This window comes from Bacillus rossius, chromosome 7, assembly GCF_032445375.1.
Source record: "Bacillus rossius redtenbacheri isolate Brsri chromosome 7, Brsri_v3, whole genome shotgun sequence".
Taxonomy (NCBI): domain Eukaryota; kingdom Metazoa; phylum Arthropoda; class Insecta; order Phasmatodea; family Bacillidae; genus Bacillus; species Bacillus rossius.
Genome location: NC_086335.1, coordinates 63,171,894 through 63,198,540, shown reverse-complemented (window position 1 = coordinate 63,198,540; position 26,647 = coordinate 63,171,894). Strand labels below are relative to the sequence as shown.

General features: G+C 42.0%; 1 protein-coding gene across 1 annotated transcript; it reads right to left on the bottom strand.

Moving 5' to 3' along the window:
- Positions 1 to 286: 286 nt before the first annotated feature.
- On the bottom strand, positions 287 to 24,788 carry LOC134534471 (serine/threonine-protein kinase meng-po). Its single transcript, XM_063372948.1, has 4 exons — positions 24,705 to 24,788; positions 6,938 to 7,358; positions 3,717 to 3,953; positions 287 to 1,164 (listed from the first exon to the last, which is right to left on the bottom strand). The coding sequence occupies exons 2-4, from the start codon at positions 7,355 to 7,357 to the stop codon at positions 793 to 795; spliced, it is 1,029 nt and encodes a 342-aa protein (XP_063229018.1). The 5' UTR covers position 7,358; positions 24,705 to 24,788; the 3' UTR covers positions 287 to 792.
- Between the last annotated feature and the right edge of the window lie 1,859 nt (positions 24,789 to 26,647).

Below are 26,647 nucleotides of genomic sequence, written 5' to 3'. Positions count from 1 at the left end.
ATTGGTCTTAAATAGCAGTGTCATGAGTTTGGATTGAACACTCATTCCTAGCATTGTCATATGAGTGCAATACCTATGTAATTATGGTTTGAAGGCATGTTTTTCTGCAGAATTTTTTTTATCTCGAATTTATTTTTAAAATTAATTTTATAGTTTTTTATCTTTCAGTAGGTATGTATTCTTTTTGAAATAGTAATCATCCCTATTGTCAAATAATTTAATGAACATAGTAATAACTGGTAAAAGTCTTCTCCATATATTTAAAAAAAAATTTTGCATCAGAAAATTTAAATACATATTTTAGATTGTTCTACTCTAAAATAGTTGACGTTATAAAATGCAATACAAATGTGAAACTGCCATCTACCATGGATATATTGCAAGTTTATTAAATGCTACGTACTAAGGTCGAGAGTGAATTCCAGGAACATAGGCTACCTGCAGGGGCGCAACAACTAAATTTCCAAAAGGGGGGCAATATACCTTTTTATAAAGAATCATCGATCCCCCCTATTGAAGCGGGGGGGTCTGGGGATCCTCCCCCGGGGAAAATTTGTATTTCAAGGTGGCAAATGGTGCTATTTAAGCAGTTTTATTATCTAAAAATTGATAACACAGCACTTTCTTTGCCCCCGTTTGTCTCCACTTAAAGGTTTCTGAGGGGGGGGCAATATACCTTTCCCCCCCCCCCCTGTTGTTGCGCCCCTGGCTACCTGGGAATATAAATGTTTGTATTGCGTCATAAGGACAAAGTGACGTGGGGGTAGGGTATTGGCATGATTGGATGGCAGCTCAGACGCCCTCGACGCCGGGCTCGGCCGAGCCGTCGCACGCGAGCAGCCACTCCCACACGCGGCCGGCCGCCATCTTGCGGTCGAGCGGGTTTGAGGCGGTGGCGCGCGCGGGGCCGGGCGAGGGGGAAGGCGGGGCCCGGCCCTGCAGCCACGCGTCGCGCAGGTACTTGGCCACCTCGCCGGCGGCGGCGCGCTTCTCCTCGCAGGGTTCCAGCAGCCGCCGCAGCAGGCGCAGCAGGCGCGGCGCGTGCGCGTGGAACTGGCGCGGCACGTGCGTCGTGCGGCGGCGCTGCCAGCGCAGGAAGGCGGCGTAGCGCGCGTCGCGCACCGCGTCCGCGCAGCGCCAGGGCGGGCAGCCCGTCAGGCACACCTGCGGCGCAGTTCTCACTTTCCACCAGGGGCGTCGTCAGGGGGGAGTTTAGGGGTTCAACCACACCCCCCCCCCCCTTAGCACCAAATCTTTAATTAATTTCTTATTCATCACTCAAACAAATTTCATATTAAAATTAATAAAAAATTTACCATTACAATATTTAAATTTAAGTACCGAAAACTGCTAAAATAGCACTATTTTACACCTTAAAATCCAAATTTTCCCGGTGGAGGACCCCCGAACCCCCCGCTTTAATACGGGGGGGGGGGGGCATGCTTCTTAACACCCCCCATACACAAATCTTGGCTACGCCACTGCGTTTCCACCCTTCAACACGAGTAGTTTAGAGTTTAAAAATGACGTACGGTACAATCGAGGGATTCCCCGTAAAACATAAACGAAAAGGGTTGCTAACTTGGGAAATTTTAATTTCCTAGTTTTTTTATTTAAATAAAAAAAACAATGTTACGGAACGCGTTGTTCGAACCCTCCCCCCCTTCCCTTTTCCCGTCCTTGTAACACATCGTAACATTTTACAAGACCCCCACCCCCCCCCCCCCCCCTCCTCACCCAAAATTGCGTTACGTAATACTTGAACGCCCCCTTAGGCATATCTTCAACTTAGTCTTATAACTAGATATGCTCGAATTGGTGGATTTTATTTCATTAGGAAAGGAATTTCAAAAAAAAAAAAAACCATTCCAAAATTAGCTGTATTTATCTCGGGAAACATGGGCCAGCTCCTCTGGAACACTTCATCGTGGTTTGTTTACCTTTATTCACACTAAGGTAAGATTTACTTTGATGTAAACATCGTTATATTTCTAACAAGTGTAACAGCTCGGCCTAGTGTAACTAAATAGGTATCTATGAAACCATTCACGGAGTGTGCGCTACCGTTGTTATGTTGTTACACTCTCCAACAGTACGGTCGCGGCTTTTTTTTTTTTTTTTTTTCACAGGTAGGGAAACAAGATTCAGTGCTGAACTCCGATCAGTCCTGAACAAATTCCAAGTTCACCACTCGCTCGTACAATTCCTCGGCCGTAATTTAAAACCACGCACGATTTTCCGAGAATTCATACATTTTCAAGATTTTAGAGAAGTTTGCGTTGCCGACCTACTCCAACCAGTTTTTCATTTTAGTTACCATCATCTAAACGTGAGTAAACCTATCTCCCTTCCCCCTCCCTGGCCAAAATAAATAAATTAAATTAAGAACAAAATGTTTTGGTAATAACATCTATGTAATTCTATAATGTCCACCCACGTGGTCCAGTGGTTTGTGACTGGCTGGTGGGCCAAGGAGTCGGGGTTAAATTCCCGATCTGGGAGGGGACTTTTCAAACCTCCTCCCTGGGTTCGGGACTGGGTGTTTTCCATGTCCCTTTCACATTCAGCCCACGGAAGGTAACGAGAAACCAGCGCAGGATCACCCTGCCTCGGCAAGTGGCGTTTCCTGTGCTCAATGCACTCAGTAATGGGTAAAACGACTCACCACCATCAATTTCTATAATTACAGAAGAAGAAAAAGTCGTGGATGCCCGAACGCGATTATTCAAGCGTCTGACTCGGGGTCAAAATGCCAACACGGATCACTACGCAAAGACACCACGCTCGCTGGGGTACACGGCATGTGGTAGGAGTAATTTCGTGAATGGAACGGTAGTCGATTGGAACGGAAATGTGTAAACAAGGTGCTGCCATCTGTGGAAGTTTCAGAAATCTCGAAATGATGGCGGACCCGCGTGATACCTCCATATAAATAAAATTTCGTGAACCAACTAAGCGTGTTGGTGTGCCAAACTAAACTTTATAATAGTATAATTATATTTTAATACTTTTTTTATAATTTATAGTCGTAAAAAATAATAATGATGGCTTTAAAAACACTCATTACAATTATGACAATCCTTAGTTAACATTAAAATGTCTCGCTGGCTTAGTGAAGCTTGCGGCGACCTGCGAACTAATGGTGCTAGTAGTAGTTAAACCCGTCATTGAGCTTCGTATAAAATATATTAATTCTAATTCCGTCTTAATTTTTGAAATTATTTCCCAGATTACATTTGTTTAAAAATTCGTTTGGGTCCTTGATAAATGTCTAAACTGTACCAATGCTTTAAATCTTTTCTGAATTTGTTCAAGCAGTGTTGCCATCTTCAAACTGAGAAATTCCTGGGGAAAGACATACATTTCTCGTTAATGATAAGAAATATCTTTCCGGTATATTCTTTGAGGAATGATAGGGCGGTGGCGAGTGAGGGGCGACGGGAAACCTAAGATGTACATCAAGTTCTGTCCCTGCCCGAACACACCCGAATATTCACCTTTGGCCAACCTCGGGTTTATTTATATATATTTATATTTCTGTGTTTATTTTAATGTAGCTATACTAACCTAACTAACCGTCCATAGTGTTTTAATGTAGCTAACCTAACCGACCACTTTTAATATTTGAATTCATTTTTCCTGCGCAAAATTGAAACAAGTCCCGAGGTTGGCCGAAGGTGAATAGTTCGGGCGTGTCCGGGCAGGGACGGAACTACCTGCAGGGCGATGCCGAGCTGCCAGCAGTCGGCGGCGGCGCGGCAGGGGTAGCGCTCCCCGCCCACGGCGTCGCACACCTCGGGCGGCAGGAAGGGCTGCCACGCGCAGCCCGTGGCCGTGCGGCTCACCAGGCTGCCGGCGCGCCGCGTCGACCCGAAGTCGCACAGCTTGACGCGCGACATGTCCGCCGCGAACACCAGCACGTTCTCCAGCTTCAGGTCTCCGTGCACCAGGTCCTGGTCCAACAACCCTCTCCCTGCGGCGTCCTCGCGCGTATCTACACCCTCCCAAAGGGTCGTTACCACAACGCCGAATACCATTGCGCCGAATGCCAAATTGACCGCAACGCCGACAGCTAGAAAACTGCTGTGTACCACAACGCCGAAATACAGTAACGCCGAAAAATGTTGCTGCGGGGAGGGGGAGCCACAGGAGCTAAATTAAGAACAACTGAATGAATTTGTGTGTTTCTTAAATGTATCTTAACGCCGAAATACCACAACCTAACCTAACCTTTGTGGCAGTCCTGCAATGACATTTTTCGGCGTTAATGTGTTTCGGCGTTATGGTACACAGCAGTTTTCTAGCTGTCGGCGTTGTAGTCAATTTGGCATTCGGCGTTATGGTTTTCGGCTTTATTGTACGTTCAGCGTTGTGTATTTCGGCGTTGTGGTGCGTCCCCCCTCCCAAACACACTTAGTTTTTAGTTAAGTTAGGAAGGGAAAAAAAACTCGCCAGCAGAGTCCCACGTGAAAAAGTTGAATGTTAGGTCCAAAAAATATTTCTATCACACTGCAAGGTGTATGTTAGTAACCATTAATCCGTCGTCCAGACCGGTAACAAAAAATGCCTACCTAACACTGTGGCGTCCGTGAAATGCCACGTAAATACATCTGACACTGTTCGTAAAATGTCCTTGCGTGAGAATCGGTAGCGATGTACAGTGTCTGCTGGAGATGGGAGCCAACTAATGCTATGGAAAATTTATAAATAATAAACTATTGCCAAGTGTTGTAGTACAGGAGGTCGACGAAAATCCGCGAGACAAGTGATAGAAGCGATCCTGGTGGCATGTTGTCAGTACGAGATTTTTGAGTTTTTATATTGAGTTTCATTGTAATGTATTGCATAATTTGGTTATAACAAAGCAGTAACTCGTAATTTTTTGGTTAAATATTGGGGATAAAGGCTCTCTGCCGTTTCCTATACCATGTGTGTAGAATTCATCATGCCTAAAAAGTCAGGGGAAAAACTCTTTTTAGTCTCTATCACTCTCAAAAAAGTACGCATTATGGCTTAACTTTGCAATGAAACTTGTATAAACAAGTGCGATGGCTCTTAAATTTTATTCGTAATAAATCAGACACTAATAATAAATCTAGAAGGGGGAGGGGGGTTATAAATGCTGCGATGATAGTGTGGCGAACCGGCGGAGCTAAGAGTGAGCTAGTAGGCTTCACGCCCGTCAGCATGCTTCTACCACAGCGACGCGACACCTGATGGCCGAGAAGATTGTTGGTCGCTGCAAGGATACTCACAGTGACCTGGTGTAACACGCCGTTCAACGATATGGCGTGTACAGTACCTGCGAGTGCACGAACTCCAGGGCGGAGGACAGCTGCCGCGCCACGTGCAGGGAGGCAGTGGTAGCAGGAGGAGTGGTGTACCTGCGAGTGCACGAACTCCAGGGCGGAGGACAGCTGCCGCGCCACGTGCAGGGAGGCAGTGGGAGCAGGAGGAGTGGTGTACCTGCGAGTGCACGAACTCCAGGGCGGAGGACAGCTGCCGCGCCACGTGCAGGGAGGCAGTGGGAGCAGGAGGAGCGGTGTACCTGCGAGTGCACGAACTCCAGGGCGGAGGACAGCTGCCGCGCCACGTGCAGGGAGGCAGTGGTAGCAGGAGGAGTGGTGTACCTGCGAGTGCACGAACTCCAGGGCGGAGGACAGCTGCCGCGCCACGTGAGGCAGTGGTAGCAGGAGGAGTGGTGTACCTGCGAGTGCACGAACTCCAGGGCGGAGGACAGCTGCCGCGCCACGTGCAGGGAGGCAGTGGGAGCAGGAGGAGCGGTGTACCTGCGAGTGCACGAACTCCAGGGCGGAGGACAGCTGCCGCGCCACGTGCAGGGAGGCAGTGGGAGCAGGAGGGGCGGTGTACCTGCGAGTGCACGAACTCCAGGGCGGAGGACAGCTGCCGCGCCACGTGCAGGGAGGCAGTGGGAGCAGGAGGAGCGGTGTACCTGCGAGTGCACGAACTCCAGGGCGGAGGACAGCTGCCGCGCCACGTGCAGGGAGGCAGTGGTAGCAGGAGGAGTGGTGTACCTGCGAGTGCACGAACTCCAGGGCGGAGGACAGCTGCCGCGCCACGTGCAGGGAGGCAGTGGGAGCAGGAGGGGCGGTGTACCTGCGAGTGCACGAACTCCAGGGCGGAGGACAGCTGCCGCGCCACGTGCAGGGAGGCAGTGGGAGCAGGAGGAGCGGTGTACCTGCGAGTGCACGAACTCCAGGGCGGAGGACAGCTGCCGCGCCACGTGCAGGGAGGCAGTGGTAGCAGGAGGAGTGGTGTACCTGCGAGTGCACGAACTCCAGGGCGGAGGACAGCTGCCGCGCCACGTGCAGGGAGGCAGTGGGAGCAGGAGGGGCGGTGTACCTGCGAGTGCACGAACTCCAGGGCGGAGGACAGCTGCCGCGCCACGTGCAGGGAGGCAGTGGGAGCAGGAGGAGCGGTGTACCTGCGAGTGCACGAACTCCAGGGCGGAGGACAGCTGCCGCGCCACGTGCAGGGAGGCAGTGGGAGCAGGAGGAGCGGTGTACCTGCGAGTGCACGAACTCCAGGGCGGAGGACAGCTGCTGCGCCACGTGCAGGGAGGCAGTGGGAGCAGGAGGAGCGGTGTACCTGCGAGTGCACGAACTCCAGGGCGGAGGACAGCTGCTGCGCCACGTGCAGGGAGGCAGTGGGAGCAGGAGGAGCGGTGTACCTGCGAGTGCACGAACTCCAGGGCGGAGGACAGCTGCCGCGCCACGTGCAGGGAGGCAGTGGGAGCAGGAGGAGCGGTGTACCTGCGAGTGCACGAACTCCAGGGCGGAGGACAGCTGCCGCGCCACGTGCAGGGAGGCAGTGGGAGCAGGAGGAGCGGTGTACCTGCGAGTGCACGAACTCCAGGGCGGAGGACAGCTGCTGCGCCACGTGCAGGGAGGCAGTGGGAGCAGGAGGAGCGGTGTACCTGCGAGTGCACGAACTCCAGGGCGGAGGACAGCTGCCGCGCCACGTGCTTGCAGGCCGGCTCGCCCAGGCCGCCCGCGCGCACGTTGCCCGCCAGGTCGCCGAGCGGGGCGAACTCCTGCGCGAACACGTAGCTGCGCTCGGTGCGGAAGGCCACGCTGTAGGCGGACAGGATGGCCGGGTGCGGGCTCAGGTGGTAGCTGTAGTGGTGCTCGCGGTGGAAGTCGCTGAGGCGCGCCAGCTCCACGTGCACGGCCTTGAGCACCACGGTGGTGCCGGAGCGGCGGTGTCGCGCCAGCAGCACCTGCGCGAAGCAGCCCTCGCCCAGCACCTTGAGCACCTCGTAGTCGCGCGCCAGCTCCAGCTGCTCCAGCGCCGGCTGCTGGATGCGGTGTATGCGCCCGAGCCTGTCGCTCCGCATCCTGCCATCATGCCACCAACAACTACACTCGTCCCTTCCTTACCGGTAGCTTTCACATTCTGAACCAATGTTGTTGCATTCGAATTCACTTATATATATACACACACACACACTATCTATTGCTCGCCATGCGTCACAATGCCTCAATCATTTTTACAAAGCATCTCAGTAATTCTCTACCTTTCCTTTTTATATCTTTTTTCACCCTCTCTATATATATTCTTTATCTCCATCTATATATATGTCTCTCACCTATATATATGTCACACCTGTGTAAAATAAAAAGATAGATAAAAATATATATATGTAAAACATTGATTTTTAATATTTTTCATTGCTATAGAGTGATATATAGGTATATAGAGGTGAGAGACAGATATATAGATGGAGATATAGCATACATATATAGAGTTAAAAAGAGATAGAAAGAGGAAAGATAGAGTATTACAGTGATGGTTTATAGGTGTGTAATTACTTCAAACAAATTTATATTAAAAAAATTATTGAATAATTGTAACGCATGGCGAGCAATAGATAGTATCTATATAAATTAATAAATATAAAATATATAACAAACATAGCGTTATAAGTAGCGCTCTTAGACGTACAGTAGAATTTTAATGCAATGAGACTGGCTATACATCAGTCAGCTTCGATTAAATTCGATGACAAACTGGTGCTGAAGACATTAGTTTTTATTTTGGGGGGGGGGGATATTATAAACCAGAATGGTAACTGGTTTAGTATGTCAGCATTTCCCCTCCCCCCCCCCCGGGTAGCCCAGAAATTGCTACATAAATTGCTGTGAAAGAAAAATTATTATTTTTTTTTTTTACCACCATACAAGAAAAGTAATGATTGTTTGCAGCAGTGCTTCAGTACACCTTGCAGGGGAAGCAATGTGTCGGTTCCCCGAATCCCCACCCTCCCTAGCCACATCCCTTCCCCCTCCAACTCTACTAGCGCTCCTCTGCGGCGCCGCTGAGACAGGTGGGAGTTTCATGGCTGCCACAAGTCGGACCTGAGACTCAGCGCTCCTAGTGACCGGCCGGTTTCGGCGACGACACACAAAACTGGCAAAATTACGTAATTAAAACATAATTACATTGTTTTCGTGTAATTTTACAAAAAAACTAGTTCAGTTTCTGTAATCCTACACTAACGTTCATAGAAACCCCAATTTATTTTACACACTTCGGTAAAAATGCACGCGTATACATCTTTAGTTTCAATAACGAATATGTTTAATTACACATTTGTATGTACATATAAATGAAATTACAGTTACTACAAGTGTTTAATTAATTTATGTCATTTTTTTTTGTCAGTTCACCGTAGTTGTACCTAAATACACACGTACATCATTGTAAGATTGCATAATATTTATCAGAGTAAATGAACAACAACCAAAGAACAGCAAAAATACAAAATACTTTTTATACTTACAAAAAAAATTATTTACATTGGATACCTATCAAAAGTGGTAATCACCATATTTCATTATTTAATAGTGTGTACGGTGGTCAACAGTTATAAAATTAAAAAATCACTTTAAAATAATCGTTGTCCACCAACACCTATTTGCTACAAAAAAAAATATTTTTGAAAGAAGTGCAAATTAAATTGTGAGTGTATGATGCATTTAGAGTAGCTGACAGTTGCGGTAAATGTACACATACAGACATATTCCCCGGAGTAAAAATACATCAATGTCTGTAGCATATTTACCAAACCGTAGCAATTTTTTTTTACACTTCTGATAGTATTTTTACAAGAACACAAAAGTAAAATCACACCAACACGTGCATGTGTAAAATTACACGAATATCGGTGGATAGACTGCTGCTACATACATTTAGTGTAAAATTACCCGACATTTCTCTTACAGTACAGTCACCACTTTCCAATGCTTGCAAAGTTCTCTAGGCTATGTGAATGAGACAAGTGATCGCCTGTTTGGAACTCCAAATAGAAAGTTAAAATAAAGTATCAAAAACCATCCAGGATATTTAAAAGACATCTGTTTACGATTTTGATGGGTGTTGTCACACACACGTGTTTAGTCTCAAAAATTGGCCACAGCTCAAGTTTTACTTTGTAGGTGATGATGAGTCGTTTCAGCCAATACCGGGTGTCGTGGACCCAGACAACGCCGCGGTGGAGACAACAGTGATGTGCCTATGCTTGGCGAGGTCAGGGTGATGCCACGGTGGTTCGGCGTTGCCTTCCGCCGGACGAAGTTGGAAAGGACGTCTAAAACTCGCGGTTCTGAACCCAGGGACGGTCAGGGATGGGATGTTGGTAGAGAATTGAAACTCGACCTTACATACACTAACGTACTTTAGAAACCTACACCCGATGATGACATCCATCAGATGAAATCAAGATGGCGGTCTCCACTAAATAAGATGGCTGCCTCCGGCAGACAGCGATGGTATATATTTTTTATTTTGATAATAAATTTATTTTAAAGAATGTAGTGTAACGAAAAATTGTAACCGGGATGAGTGGGGTGTTCGATGACGATGTCATTGTAACAGAGGGCCCCCTGACCCACCAGCCACTAGATCAAATGGGCGCACTTTCCTTCAGTATTCCGCCAGAAATGAAAGGGCAGTCGCCGTTGTTTCCACAGGAGCGTGTCGACCTGACTTACAGACGGACTCGGTGCAGCGCTCTGGACCAAATATACGATACAGAGTTGATCTCATCCCCATGACAGCAGTCCTCGACCTATTGACAGCGTTAAAAATACTGCCACGTGTTGGTACAGTGTTAGATACAGAAACGGAACGCGTATGGATCTCATTAAAATTAACATCAAGATTCCCAGTGTCTGGCAATGTAAAAAATAATCACAGACAGTGAGTTTAAAACCGCATGGAAATTTATGTTAGAGAAATTTATATAAACAATATCTGCAGCCAAGAAATTACGGGAATGATTAGGTTAAGTACTCATCTTAACTCCCCACGAGATTCTGTACAACTGTGCAAACGATTCGCAGCCCACCTTGATATTGGAGATATTATCGCCTTAGGTTTCTTTGCTTGAATGTGGGACATTAAAACGTAGCTTTATATTACCATATTCTTTTGGCATATTGCAGGCGCCAGTATGACATTTTAAAGGGAAAAGCAATACTGGCATTGGTCACCATCAGCTAAATTCTCTTCTTAAATATATATTTTTTAATTAGCAAATTTAAAATCACCAACAACGTTTCCACTTAAGTACACTTATTATTAGGCCTTCAAAAGTATAAAAGTATTATAAATATTTATCCTAGAGTAGAGATACCCAGTCACCTGATAAGCGCAGGTAATATGGTATATGAAGTGTGTTTGTAACATACTGCGGGAGGAAGAAGAAAAACAGCGACAACCTTCATCTAGTTGGACCATGTTGGCAGCCCTGGTTTGTTTAACCTCAGTGCGAGACGCGGACTCGATACAGTAAGGAAGCGTGGTCCAGCCCCTTGTGGTTGCCGTGACAACGGGGTGTATTTTTAGTCCTCCGCGCTCTCGTAAACACGATAGGTCAAGTGTCAAACTGAATTCTAGTTCCATCAATTCCCTCGCCCGGATTTAGACTTCAGCCCGGTGTAATTTTTGCATTTTGTAACTTACATAACACGAAGACACGTGAATTGGATATTACAACGTGGCCTACTATGGTTAAAATCAAGGGCGTCGCCAAGGGGGGGTAGGGGGGGGGGGGCAGCTCCCCCCCCCTAGAGCCCTGGAGATTCAAAAAAATGTAGCCAAATGCAAAAAAATACACACTTTTCCCACAACTTGCCCCCCCCCCCCCCCCAGGCCATCGGCTGGCGACGCCCTTGGTTAAAATGTTACACATAAAATTTATGAATATGTTTATTTACATTGCAAAATGTTTCCGAAGAAGTCTTTCAAAAACATATGGATGAATATTTTCGTCTACATCTATACATAATAAAATCTATTTGCCACTAACGAGTCTTTATTTAATATTTTTTATGAACTTAAAGGCAAATTTTTATGTCAGTCCTAGCATGTTCTGACGCATGAAATCATGTTTTGCATTAGCCGTTCGTGTGCAGCATTCGTCTTAATATTCTAATTATTTAGTGTAACATTCATTCAATGAATAAATTTAATGCTTTCCCAAAAAATAATAAAAACAGGAGATTTTCAGGGTTCTGGAAAAACGTATTTTTTTAATATAGATTTATGGACGGTTTATCCAAAACTGTATCCAACATATTTCATACTTTCAGTACACGCTAGGACTGACATAAAAATTTTCTTTTAATTTCCTAAGAAAAAAAAACTGTAAATAAGTAATTTTAGTAGAAAAAAGCCTTCTGTAAAGAAATAAACATGGTTATATTAAGATTTTTTTTTTAAATCATGTGCAAAAACATGGAATAATTTAGTTGACTTCCGCCTCGAGACATGAGCGACCTGGCTCTAAAGGAGGAACCTCAGGTGTCTCCTCCCCTCCCCCCTCATGCACCCTGGAGGGGCAGGGGCGGGAGGGAAGCTGTCCGACCCTGTCCAGGCGGGAGTGCCCACCAGCCAGACGGAAAGACACGTTCAGCGCTTTGTCTCGCTTCCGCGAGGCGGCGGATCTCCGTCGCTATTTATAGCTCGCGCTATGAGGGTGGATAGAAGGGTGCGCGGGAGGCGTCGATCAATACCTCTGACGTCACCGGGGCCCTCCTGACGTCACCTGGGGAGGCTGCGAGTCTGTGTGGCGCTCGTGGGCGGAACACGTCTTCACGGCGCGGGGTTGGCGCCCCTGCTGGAAGAACCCGCGTGTCTGCCCCAGGGGCCTAGCCAGGGGGGGGGGGGTTAGGGGTTCAACCCCCCCCCCCCCCTTAGCACCAAATCTTTAATTAATTTCTTATTCGTCACTCAAACAAATTTCATATTGAAATTAATAAAATTTTTACGATTACAAAATTTAAATACCTAAAAGTGCTAAAATTGCACTATTTTACACCTTAAAATCCAAATTTTCCCGGGGGAGGACCCCCGGACCCCCCGCTTTAATACGGGGGGGGGGGCATGCTTCTTAACACCCCCCATACACAAATCCTGGCTACGCTACTGTATGCCCCAACTCCGTGCTACAACCAATGCTCTTATTTTCTTTGCGAATCAGCGATCTGTGCAGTTTCAATTATAGGCAACTTAACAACCTAAAAGTCGTTAACGTTTCGAAAGTAAGTGTTGGCAACCTTGATTTTTGTCGTTCATTGCTGGGTATATTCACCATGAATATTCACGATTATTTTAATTACTTATTTATTTTAACGTGTAACATGTCCAACAACATTCATTGGACACAATACAGACGACGACACAGCTATCACTGCAGATGCATTTCCCCCGTCCCCGGTCAGTAGCAGGAAAGTCATCCACCAATGGAAACACACGAGAGCAGAGTACCATGCACCGGCAGTGGTAACAACACATACCTATCAAACGATCAGACAGAAAATAACAATCACAAAAATGTAGATATTTGTATTAATTTTCATTTAATTTTCCGTACATTTAAATACTACTATCTAGCATTTGTGCATAGTCAAACCCTGAATTTCAATCATATGACAACCATTTTGTAGAGATGTTGATTTAAACTATGAACATTGTTCCGAAATTTTGAGATATTGGAAAGGAAGTTTGTGGAAGCCATGATGTAGGCCTTAGCTATTTAGGCCTGTCTTCAGTTTGTGAATAATTATTGGTATTTATGTAATTATGTATTTCATCACACAAATCAATTAAATTGAAATAAATACAGTGATAGTATTGTTGGCGTGAGAATTCTGAAATTATATCAAGCAAGAATTATGGCTGATAAATAAAATTGGCTCAGTATGAAATAGTCATTGCCAGAAGAGATTGGTGAGCTCATCTATATTTATTTATAGGCCTAATAGTTTTGGACTTAATCAACCCTGCGGCTAGAATCGTAGAGACATTACTTTCAACTATTAAAGTTATCTGTCTGAATTTAAACTTCCCAGGACTAGATACATTAAATTTTGATATGAACTGCGAGGCTAAGCATATTTTGAAGTTCAAAGTCAGCAGTGCTCGTGATTAGTTCTTCATGCAAACCTCTGACTGGTCGTGGACAGAAATAATTAACAAGTTACCCTGAGATAAAATATTAACATTGGAACTAACTGTGGAAATATAGTGCCCTACAGACTGTTCAGTTAGATACATATGTAAAGAAATAAATTTAATTTTCATTTTGAGCAGGCTTGTAGGATATCCCACTGATGAGATAATTTTTAGTACAGGTAAAAATATTATGAAAGGTAAGATTTAAAGAGTGTATGCATTGATATACTGTGATAATTCGGTGTTTATGAAACTTATTGATATGTTTTGTCTGGTATGTATTTACCTATGTTGAAAGGGATGTGATTTTTGTTTTAAATTAAATTAAGTAATGTTATAAAGTGACATTCCATGAATCATAATTTAAGCCTGATATTCCTAGAGCTTATTAGTGACATTGTTGGAATTTATTGTAGAGTCATACACATTACCAGAAAATTAGAATATATATTAATATACAACACATATTTAATACATATAACTTACTTAATCAACAGTAATATTTATAATAAAATCCAAAGATATCTAGTTTGATATAACTCGATCTATATTTATGATAGCAACTACATCTATCAAGATAAAATAAATGCCATGGATAATAGATTATTTATTAACTTTACTATATATCACAGAGTCACATACACCAGTAGTTCCCATTTAGAATTCGCATCTATAATTTGACATTTCGACTTTCAACGTGTATAACCCTTCACATGTTTGTGTGTTAATACACGTACAGCAGAAACAGTAACAAGTGGCGCTCTGCAGTCTTACTATAATTGTTGTACCTTTCCAGCAACCACAGCAAGCATTCAGATATGTGGCACAACACCTTAGAAGTCACTTATTCAATACAGTAAGTCCTCGGTTTACGTCAGGGTTACGTTCCTGAAAACCGCGACGTAAATAGAAACAACGCAAAATGAGCCATGTTTCATGCCACCAGCCGGCCACGGCCCAAGGTCGGCCAGAAGCGCTGGCATACAGACGTGACAACAGGCAATTTTATCAGCAAATGACAACCGACAGCGTGGGAAACAAGTCCAACTAGTACTTCTCAGCTTTATAGAATGGTTATTTAACCAGCTGCTTTATTACCTTTATTGATTGAAATATAAAAACAGATATATAGTACATACTGTACGTAATATAAACGCATAATGCATTCAAAGTGTAAGGATACAAAGTGGTTTAGCGCTACACAGATTTTACTTTGAGTCATTCGCGGGAGAAAACAACTGTTTTCTTTTGGAGGCTGGTAAGAACAAAGTCAAAAGAAATGCATACATACAATAAAAGTACTATAAGTATGACAAACATTGAGAGCCCTTAATTTTAAATAATCACATGAAGTAATAAACACCTAAAAGAGGTTATACAATAGCGCGGCGCAATTCTTACAATTTACGTACGGGAATAATCATGATAAAGTTAACAACGGCACGTTTAAAACTCCGGCCAACTCAATGATATCATAGCGACTGAAGTGCCAAGGAGTTGGACGAAAAGGGGTAGGAGAAAATGCTGTGTCGTTGCGGGAAGTAGATAACACTTCTACGTGCGAGATACGTGGGTGGCCGAGCGGGCGGGCTGGTAGTATTGCATCACCGCGCGGAGAGCAGCGGAGAGCAGGAAGCGTCCCTCATGATGTATGATAAGATAAGGCGGTGAACGTGTAGCTTACGCTACATAGCATAAATTAACTACCGAAGGAAACAAAGAATTATAAACTAATTATATACGGTGTTTTGGTTAAAATAAAGATTTACGGTCATTGTAAACGACATTATTGTGAATCGGCGACAACTTAAATTGAAACATGAGTACTCAAACATTAGCGACGTTAATCCGAAACGACGTAAATCGGTACGACGTAAATAGAGGACTTAGTGTATTATATTGATCGTGAGATGAATAGCTTATCGCTGTATCGCGTGTAACTTTTTTTTTTTGCCGTGAGACGCATGTAGGCCTACATTATTACCTCAGCAGTCTCATACAATCTCGCGTCGATATTGCTAGTTTGCAAACTGGAGTTCACCCCGTCGATTTCCAAGCTCGCGTCTTCTACGTCTTGCAGCACTTTAAGCCTGTATTATTCCTGGATTATCCCTCCTACGCCTGGAAAGATTTTGTAACATGAACGAAGTTCTTAAGTGAATTTATTTTTTCCTTATTGTAATATTAGTTTGAATTTTCATGATAAATTATTTTTTTTTTAAAAAAGTCAGTTTGGTAGTGCCAGTCTTTTTAAATATGTAATAACTTCCCTAAACGTATTGAATGACATTTATAGGACAGGTATTACCTACTAATAATATATGGTAGCTTTGAAATGTTTTATAATTAATCAGTTTGACTGGCTTTAGGCCTGAATACATAAGAAAAAGTAATTTTGTAAAAAAAAATGTATAAGAAGTCCTTTTGTAAATCTATTTTATGTCTTCTCTGAGAGAAGATGTTGAGAAAACATGATGAAATAATTACTTGCTATACAGGAGTTCAATTCCAAAGAAAAAAAATTTCATTACATTTCTGTGTCTTCACACATTTTCTAGCTGAATCACAATTTTTTTGATCAGATAAATATGTGAATTGTGTGACAGCACTTTAGATAATACTTTTTCATATTCATTAAATATTTAATAAGAACAAAATTTGATAGAAGTTCGTAACGATAATGCAATATACTCTGAAAAATAACTTTTTGTTACGATTGCAGATAAATTATGCATAAATAATAGAAGAAAATGTACTGTTTGTCATTTATATTGTAGTTTCTTGTTTTACTCATGTTCGGTTATTTTCCTAATTAACCTCATTACTGCGAGGCTGGGGTTTCATCAACATCACCGATGTCATAAGATTATATTTTTGCTTTAGGTTTTTAAAAAAATTAAATTTCAGTCTTCGTAAAAGCGGTGGGAAAAGCTAAAATAGACTTCCTTATTTCTATACTACCTACTATAATACCTACATCTCGTCACAAATATTAAAATATTTCATGGGTAATAAACTTTATATCTAACATATTTAGATCGAGTGTACTTCATGCCATACAATTGCCTTTTTTAGAATAGTTTCACTGAAAATCTGTACTGGTAATTAACTGCAGCAATAAAAATTTTGTCATTTTATCTGAGGAAAATGTTTCAGCAGAATATTCAAGCATGATTACTATAGTGATACCGTACAATCACACAAGTTTTGTCTAATAGGACAGTTTTGGTCACTTCTGAGCACGTCAAAGAAACAGAGTCACGCGTGATTTTTAATCAGCAATGATACATGTATGCAGGCGACAGGTGTCATCGTTATGCTAAGTCCAGCAAGAACGTTTTTTGACGTGACAACGTCTAATAAATCGATGAACGCTGACTGCACGCACGAAAAAGGATGACTCATTGTCCCGTTACGCTCATTGTACGCTTGCGCCGCATCTATCTCTCTTCCACTCGATTGGAACAACCATCGATTTGACTTTTTCGAGGCACATTAAACTTGAAACACTCCCATTCGTTTCCTACTTTTTCTATCATCGTCCTATCCTTAACAGAATAACACAGATTGGAAGAAGGTAAATAGCAAACATGTATAACAGTTATAGTTAAAATAATCTGTTCGTTAAAGTAATAAACATATTTGAATTAATGAGTGCAAATAAAAGTAAATTGATCATTTAAATTGTAGATTTCATTTCACTCCTTTGCATCCATAAAAAATAGTGATAATTCAATAAAAATGATTAAATTTTATTCATAAAAGTATGCAATCATTTCATCAATGTTTTGTTATGACGTTGTCACGTTAAACTATCGTCCGTAAACCGACATTACAGACAACCAATTTTTTTTTATGAAACGTGAGTATATGAAGATTCCGTGTAAGAAGTGTTGTATTTTAAGTGATCTTGCGTCGGACAGGCTGCCTTGGTTGGTCGCGGGTCTTCTCGTGGTTGAATAACCTCTTCCCCAGGACTGGATGTTGGCCGCCCTTGGACGTCTGACGAGCGGCGTCGTCTCCAGCACAGCACCCCGGTGTTGCTGGGAGACAGAGCCACCCTTCCTGTCCGCTGCGAGATCCGCGTACTGCTGGTCAGGAGGTTGCTGATGAAGTACTTAGAGCTGAGGCGGTGACTATGCTGGGTTGGTGGCCCCAGCCGCTGGTCATTGCCGAAGCATTAATACCCTCCCGATCAAACAAGGGGGAGTGATCCCTAGCAGTTCTGTTTTAATCATGCTCTGGAATGTATATAAAACGAACTGGAATGCTACTCCCACCCTACCCTATTAGGACGCATACGTGGGAGGGGAATCTGAGAATGCCGGCCGTAAGGTCGGAACAATCTGCTGGTGAGGCTTCTCAGTCGTAAATGCTCACACGAACATCCCAATATAATTAGACAATCCAAGTGCACTTGAAGATGAACGCAGCTTATAAGAACGTTTTGGAAATGTCAGTATCAGAATGTATTAATGAAATCACGTGTTTTTAGGAGAGAGAGAAAAAAAAAACAATCGACTACCTTTTTAAAATTATACTCGAAAATCTTTTTTTTTTATTACTTTTTACAAGAATTCGACGAGAGTATTAACTTGATAATTATTTTTTGTTTGTTGCAATTGGTAAAATATTACACGAAGTTGAGCCAGGAACATTCGCCATCTTGTGTTTCACGCAAAGGACTGTTTGTAGGCGACGGCCAATCAGAGACTTGTGTAGAACTACGATGGCCTCGTGTCTGCGTGCAGCAGCTGCGAGCAAGGGCGCCCATATGATAATTTGTAGGGGGGGGCCAGACTTAGGGGTATGAAGTATTTTTAATATTTTGGAAGACAACTGCGGCTTGTTACTAGCCATAAAATAGTTCCAGTTCTGACCCTATTAAAATTTTTTGTCCTGTTACTAAAATACTAGACTACAGTACTCATTCGCCATAAAAAATCTATATTGGCTTTTTTATTAATTAATTATTAACTATTTAATTGAAACAAATGAATTTTTAGCAACAAAAATGCAGGAATACAGTCCTTATACTTTTACAGCGTCTCGGGTACACGGATATCAAGAATACAGTCCTTCAACTAATTGCTCTCTTTACCCATAAATAAATGTCGCGTACAAATTAAATTAAAATAATTATAAAGTTTAAAAAATGTTGGTCAAAAGATTCAACTTTGGGAGAGAAGCGATTTAAATATGTTATCACAGTCAGAAAACAGTTGTTTTTAAATGTAAGACCTGAACTACGCTTATAATTATAGTCAAAAATTGTTTCACAATTAAATGTATATTACTATGTTTCGATATGAATCATAATTGCTTATCATTTAGAATTAGCACAGATGGATTCAGTAGTCGAGGACTATAAGTTTATTTAGTGATAGAAAAGCGCAGAAAAAATTAGTTTATTATTTAACTAGACAATTTAACCAAACAGTATTTAGAGGTTAAGGAATTAAGTGACACCAAAACCAATGAAAATAATCGAAAATTTCTAAATGCTGACATAACTCATATATCAGCTTTCCACAGAAGAGTTTAGTTCGGCGCAATTAATCCACACAAAACAACTGGACACTATGTCGACGCATATTTTAAGAATATAAGAAGATCCACGTCGCAGTATAATTTTTTTTTTCGTGTCGTGTGGTGCGGGCCCCCATTTGTGGTGCGGGCCCATAGGCTACAGCCTAGATAGCCTGCGCGTAAATACGGCCCTGATAAACCCTTAAATAACATGTTCAGTACTTAACTTCAGAATTAAGAGTACATTAGAACCTCGATTTTACGGAGCCCGGACTCAACGAAGCCGCGATTTTACGAATACATTTTTCAGGAACCATCTAAAATTCGGAAAATTTGACACCAAAATATATTTAATAAAAAATTAAAAAAACACAATGAAAACATATAAAAATATTAATTTTAATGCACAGCGTATTCATATTTTTAAGCTAATACTACATCCATTTACCGTTAGTGAATATTGTATACGTTATTGCGTCATCAAACTCAAAATCGAAAAGAAAAAAATGGACTAGGTACACTATTTGTCGCAAAGTTCGAAATTTCTTCGATTGAAAAATTATGTCAAGGCTGTAAAAATATTAATTTTACCGCAAATGAACTATACTCAACATTCCTTACCCATTCCAACATTTCCAGCTCGTGAGCATAGCAACTGAGCTTCAAACCTTGTGAAGCGTGAGAGAAAGAAACGATATTGAGTACCTAGCTACTTCCTCTCCTTTCCGCTAATATCCAGCAACCCATGCCATTAGGCATTATCTTGACATGTGTCGCATTCATTACCTTCGCTGCATCGGTTTCCCAGTAAAAAACGCTCAAAAATGGTATAAGTGACGCAGCAAGTAGACGTGACGAGCGGGTTTTTAACTAAGCTTTTTTTAACTTACTATACAAACAAATAATTCCCTATGGCTATCACAAATTCAAGGGCTTCTCGCACTAAAATGTACTGTGTTTTTAATGGATGTCTGTCGTTACAGAGCAGCGTTTTTCTTCACCAAATAAGCCTATGATTAGAGACCGTAAATATTCGTGGATTCCTTTCAAGACAGGCTGGAATCCAAACTCGTTTAGCTTAATGCTGCGTCAGTGATTGGACCGCAATTTACCTGAAGGACTCTGAGCCAATGGCAAACACTCAACAAAAGAAGTATCGAATCATAATAATCGCAATAAACAGGTGTCCCGAGTCGGTAGCCAATAGCCAGGTGATATTTGCCCGAGTACATAGAGAATCGTGGAGTATATCCTAGTGGTCATTGAAACCGCGAATTTTTCCAATCCCTACCTATGATCACTTTTATGAAACAATACAGGTGTACACTGAACTGTGTGCTTGTTCTCCTCGATTATGTTACTAAAAGTGCGTTCATTAATATTTTTCAAGCCGATCTGTTAAAGATTAACTGATAAATATGATAAGGTGAAGTCCATAAAAATGCAAGGCAGGGAATTCTTCCAGCTCATCAACCCTACCCTGGATAGTCTCGTCTGTGTTCAGTCGTCTCTGGCAAGGAGTGGACAAGTTTGCAAACTCAAATATAAATTTATTTTAGTAGCACGCGTCTTACGAAAAGGAAAGATATCCAAGAAAGGCATGTCGGACAACCTACTGTCACCACACAAAAGTTAACATGATGCAATGCGTGGTGCAACTGTGTTTAGTCGCTGTGATGTCACTTTTATATCACTCGTGCAATGAGGCAAGTTGTGGAATGCTAAAAAAAATAAGGGGAACGCAGGGGAGGGTAGAGGGCAGACGGCAGTCATTGTTTTTACTATTTTATATTATATATATATTCCGTTCAATAAATTATAACATGTATCTTCACGGGGTGGGGTGTTTAAAATTTTATGAAGATAACGATTTTACGAATGCAATCCAAGCGACCGTGAGCGTACGTAAAATCGAGATTCCAGTGTAAATTGCTTCCGAGTCTACTGAAGGTAGCGGAATCCTTATCCCTTTAAACACTTTTGAAGGGGAAAAAGTGGTTTTCCTCTAAATTCAAAATTCCAACATAAATTTTACGTTGTAGACTTTTCTGAACAATAATTCTTATTTGAGTAACTTTAAAGGTGTTAGCTTACCTTAAAAATTGTGAATATTCTGAGCGGATGTGACGAATGAGGAAAACTAAGAAACACTACATAATAACAATGGTTTTTATCTTTACACTTTTCACTGATTTATTTACACTTAAGTTATCTTTACTGACTGAATACACTAAACTAAATCTAGACCAGATGCATAAAACTGTAGACCTAAAGACTATTGAAAAATCTCTGTTTTGAGATGTTATTTGTGAAAATACACATTATTATGACGAAAAAGTAGCAAAACATTTTGCCGTCTACAAGTACATGTCAACTGTCGCGTCGTCTAACTCTGACTTGTCTAAATCTGTTGCGTTGTGTTATCGAGTGAGCTTGGGCAGGATTACGAAGGGGAATGACTCGCCACGGGCGTTGCGCTTGAACAGCGTTTTCTCCCTGTTCACAACACCTTATATCGCAGCAGCAGAAACTAATGCTTCAACTAACATAAAAAATGAAGTAGACATGTAAAAAACGATATACAATAATATCTTCGTGTTGAACCACTTCTACATAATACCGAATTTAAATAATTTTCTTTAAAGTAAAACACCTGACTACACTATATTTTTTTTCCTTCCCTGAAAGCTAGGGGGGGGCCACGGCCCCCCCCTGCCCCCGGGTATGGGCGCCCTTGGCTGCGAGTGTCGTGTGACCGTGTGAACGTGTGACCGTGTGAACGCAGCGCCAGAGACACAGCAGGGACGGCGACAGAGGCTGGCGAGGAGTCTTCCAACCACATTTTCAAATTATAGAACACATCACTCTTCGGCCCGATCTTCTAACTGATGATGAGACCCCGCGAATATCTCTTTCCTCTGGTAGCATGTACTTTTATTTTTATTGTGATTTTAAATTTTATATATTTTTTAATTATTTAACTATTCTGTTACCAAAAATGTATTTGTTCTTTAAAAATTATCACTAAATTAATTAAGGTTCGTGTTTTGTTTATTTTTTTTATTTCTGGTAAAAAAAAAAATTTTTTGTAATTTTTGAATTTTTCCTTTTTTTTATTATATGGATTTACTGCACGTAGCATAAAGAAACTACCAGCACTCACTCACAAGCTTGCTTGCTTTTGTGAGTGGTAATGTTTCCTGAAAAAACTTAGTGTGATTGTGTAACTATGTACAGAAAATGAGGGGGAAAAAATATTAATTTTAAGAGGCTGCAGCCCGGTGCGGGCGATATTCGTTCTTCAGCCACCGCGATGGTTCGGCTGAGCGCACCGCTGAATTTCAGCCGTGCTTCATACAGGGAAGTCAGTCAATACTCCCTGTTTGTTGTCTCTGCGATCATCTCCACTAACTCATCACACCCTTAAAGTAAAATTATATAAGGTAAATGTGTAAAATATTCTACGAAAAATTTAGTATGTTCACCTTAAAAGCGAGAAAATATTTCATTTTTATATTTAAACAACAATATAGTAATTTGGCATTGGTTCTTATTACGCAAGTGTCTCTATATCCTCAAATAAACACATCGCGTCAAAAAGTCGCTAGCAACAAGTAGACTTTTCGATGTACCACGCAAACGTAATACCATATATATGTATATAGGATAGATATAACTAAGCAATTATGAGGAACGCACGAATGCCTGTCTATTTGCTTAGACGTATTCAAAATAAATACTTTTTTTCAACCTCACCACAGTTTGTTAATATAATTTTGTGGCGTCACATGATATGGCGTTGATTAACAACACTTGTTAAACAATTGTGTATTTATATTGTAACCAGGAGTGTAGTTATTAGGATATGTGGAGACAGCAGCTATTTACACATTTCAAAGAAAAATAGTTAAAAATAAAAAACACAAATGATCAACAAGTATCCAATGCGATGAATACAAATACACTCATTCAACCACTATCCCACTCACTTGAAAGTTTTTATAAAAAGTATTTTGGATGACTGAATTTTACCACGTTTTTATTAACTTGGTTTATTGTCTGTCTGTTCGGTACAAATTTGGCAAACGATTTTAAACTAACTTCCCGATGAGCTAGAGACTTGAAATTGTGTACATAGCTCACAACTGGAAGACAATGTAATATTAACTCGCTTTCTTGGTTGTCTATTTGCTTGTTTGTTTGGCATCCAGTTCTGGGCCATGTTCTGAGCTAAGTAGGCTATCTCTAGCTCATAGGAAAGTTCGTTTAAAATCGATAAGAAACTGAAATTAACCTGAAATTTTCCAAATGTCTCTGTCATAAACTCATCAAAATGTTTATAATTGATTAAAAAAAATTCTCACACACAAGACTAAAAAGCAGAAAATTTGAATAAAATTATTTAGTACGCCCCGTTTTTAAACGGACTAAAAATTATAAAATAATTTCTCCTAGCCCCATACAGAATGTCATGAAAATTTGTGATTGTGAATCTTTAACGCCTAAGAAAATACTTGTAAGATTTAAAACAAAAAACTTAGGGCGCGTGCAATATAAAATAATTTAGTAAGAACTGCAAGGAGTAGGTACGTAGCTGTGGTTGAGAAAACTCACACAACAGTTCACATAATTTGCAATGCAATACAATTGTTAGTGACTTAGGTGAACTATTCATTCATCAATTATGTATTACATTCGCCCAGAGTTTTTCGTTTTAAATCTTACAAGTATTTTCATAGCTATTGAAAATTCACAACCACCAGATTTACAGGACAATCTGTATGGGGTTAGGAATCTGTATGGTGTTATAAATCTATATAGACTCAAATAAATTATTTTACACTCTTCAGTCCGTTTTAAAAACGTGGTACATTAAAAACATATATTTTAATAATTATTCATATATGTCTTACGTTGGTTGTTAAATCATGAATAAGTTAAAAAAAAACACGTGTTCATTATCATCCTCGTCAGTCAGAGGACAGCAAAATATTTTGTTTTCACTTGTGATACCTTCTAGAAAGTAAAACTGGTCCTTTATTTTTATATTTATATCAAACATGTGTGGTATATCTTAAAATTTTAAATAAACCAGAAACGCTGGTAAATTGTTCACATTATTTCGAAAAGACATGGGTCCTTAGGAATTTAAAAAACTACGCACATACATTTTAAAAATACTTTTAAAGTCAACCTGCCACTTCAAAAATAATTTGCGTGATCTTTAGGGCACCACGCACGCCTTGTAAATGTACGGTGCTAATGACCCACCTAATTGCGGGTACTTCATCGGTAATCGGACGGGAGGCTGGAAATCAGGAATAAACAACACCGCAGACGACTCTACCTACCCCGAAAATTCAGGCCCTAACCTAACTTGGATTCGTGGTCGATTCAGGGCCTGAAAGGAATGTTTTAAACGCGATTACGCGCCAGGGTACTGGCTTGGCATTTCGTGGCCGAATGAAGATGTTGAACCGTTCCAAGGCCGCTTCAGGCAATATCGCGATAACACCTGCTCTAACCGTTTTTACGTTACGCGAAACGTATTTAAGAAACGACCCAGGGGAGGTTGAGGAGGTTAAATCATCGCCCAGGGGTCTAGGACTGTTTTAAAATAATTAACCTCGTTTTACTGAAGTGTGTGTGGCGGCTACCGTTAAGACAGAGAGAGAGAGAGAGACAGAAGCATGTACCCGTTGGCTGGTGCCCTCGGTCAGCCGGCGGCGGAGGTGTCTCTAGCTGACAGGTGCTAACACCCTCTGGCTGGCGGTGCCGGCCGCCCACTGACTGCTTTCCCGCGCGCAGCCCTGGGGCGCGTGCTACTGCGCACCTCTGCCCGCGCACACTCCCACTCCCACGCCCACGCCTGCCTGCGGGAAGCCCTTTTTTTTTCACAAACGAGAGAGCCAAACCCCCGATCGTGAATCTTCGGTTTTTTTTTTTTGGTTCACTGTAAATAAATATGGCGGTGTTGATAAAATGATACTAATGATCAATTAGGTTAGGTTAGCTACATTATAAATACTTTAAAACATTGTGGACGGTTGATTTGGTTAGGATAGCTACATTAAAGATACGGAAAAAAAGCATGAACTTCGGGTTTTGGCTCTCTCGTCTGTGAAAAGAAGGCTTCCCGCCTGCCTGCACGGCCACAGACACGTCTCTCGCGTACGGCAACTACCGCTTTTCTTTTATCGAACCATACGAGACTCTCAATAAATATGCCTGTCTCATTACAATTTATAATCTTTGTGGTTCACTGATTTTGAGATAGCAAGACGTGCCATGTTTTTTCTCTCTGTGCTTCTGATTATTCCTGTCAATCTTTTGTTGGTTTTCTCCGTATGTGCTCCTGATTATTCCTGTGGTTTCTCCAAGTGCTCCCATTATTCATGCCACTATTTTTATTGGTTTTCTCCGTGTGCTGCTAGTTATTCGTGACGAGACTTCTGTTTTAATTAATTGCTAATCCTGGTGAAATGTAAAGTGACAGTTATTTCTCAAGCCGTGGTAGATAAATAGAGAGGTACGGCGAGTGGCGTGTTTCTTACGAGCACACAGACGAGACGGTGCGCAGAGCTTCGGAAGAATCCACACGATTTGGAAACTGCTGCCGCCACCAATTTGCTGTCTGTTCACGGAAAGCATTTAAGAATACGCTGTGTACGGGTGAAAAGTTCCCTTTCCGTATCCTCGGTTTTTAGAAGAGTGAAAATGGCTAAAATGCGTGTTTTCCGAATAATATTAAGGCATGAAACATCCGGTAGAGATTTTTGAAAGCACTCAAGGGACTTGCGTTACAAATTTATCTTCATTTCTCCGCCGTATATTGTTATGGGCAGCCTTCTTTTCACAGACGAGAGAGCCAAACGCCCGATCGTGCATCTTCGGTTATTTTTTTTTGTTCATTGTAAATAAATATGACGGTGTTGATAAAAGGATACTAATGGTCAATTAGGTTAGGTTAAAGGCCCTACACACGCTCCGACACGACAGCCCAACCGTCGGGACAACCGCTGTCGGCCCCGCCGGTTGGATCGTGTGTAGAGACGTTGTGTCATGAAAACTGCCGGACCCAACGGTCGGGCGGTCGTGTCGGGCGAGCCATCCAACCTCCAACCGCCCCACCCCTATCTCTGACAGGTTGTAGCGTGTGTAGAGTTGTTGTCCCGACCCTTCAGTCTGCGTTTAGGAGTCATAGTGTCCCAACGCGAATTCTCAACTTACGGAATCTGGAAAAGTTGTGATTGCGGAACTTCTGGAGTTATGGAAAGAGTGCCGGTGTCTATGAAGGGTCTGACCTTACCAAGGAGCTCCATAAAACAATCCTCATCCATCCTCATAAAATTACGATAATCGTCTGCACCTAACTCCTTTACAAGTTTCATATGGGCAACCAGGCCTTAGACCACACACTTCTCTTCTTTCTACGTCCTTCATCTAATCACCGCACACAAAGCTACACCATTTTTTTTTATGTTTAGATAGATAAGGAGCCATTGAAAGAGAACTTCACACGTCAAGCACTCGTTCTAGACTGGTCTGGCGGTGGTCGTCAACCCGAGCGACCTGTTTGGTTGGTGCGTGTGGGGGGGAGGCCCCGACACGACGGTCGGGACCAACTGGTCGGGACGGG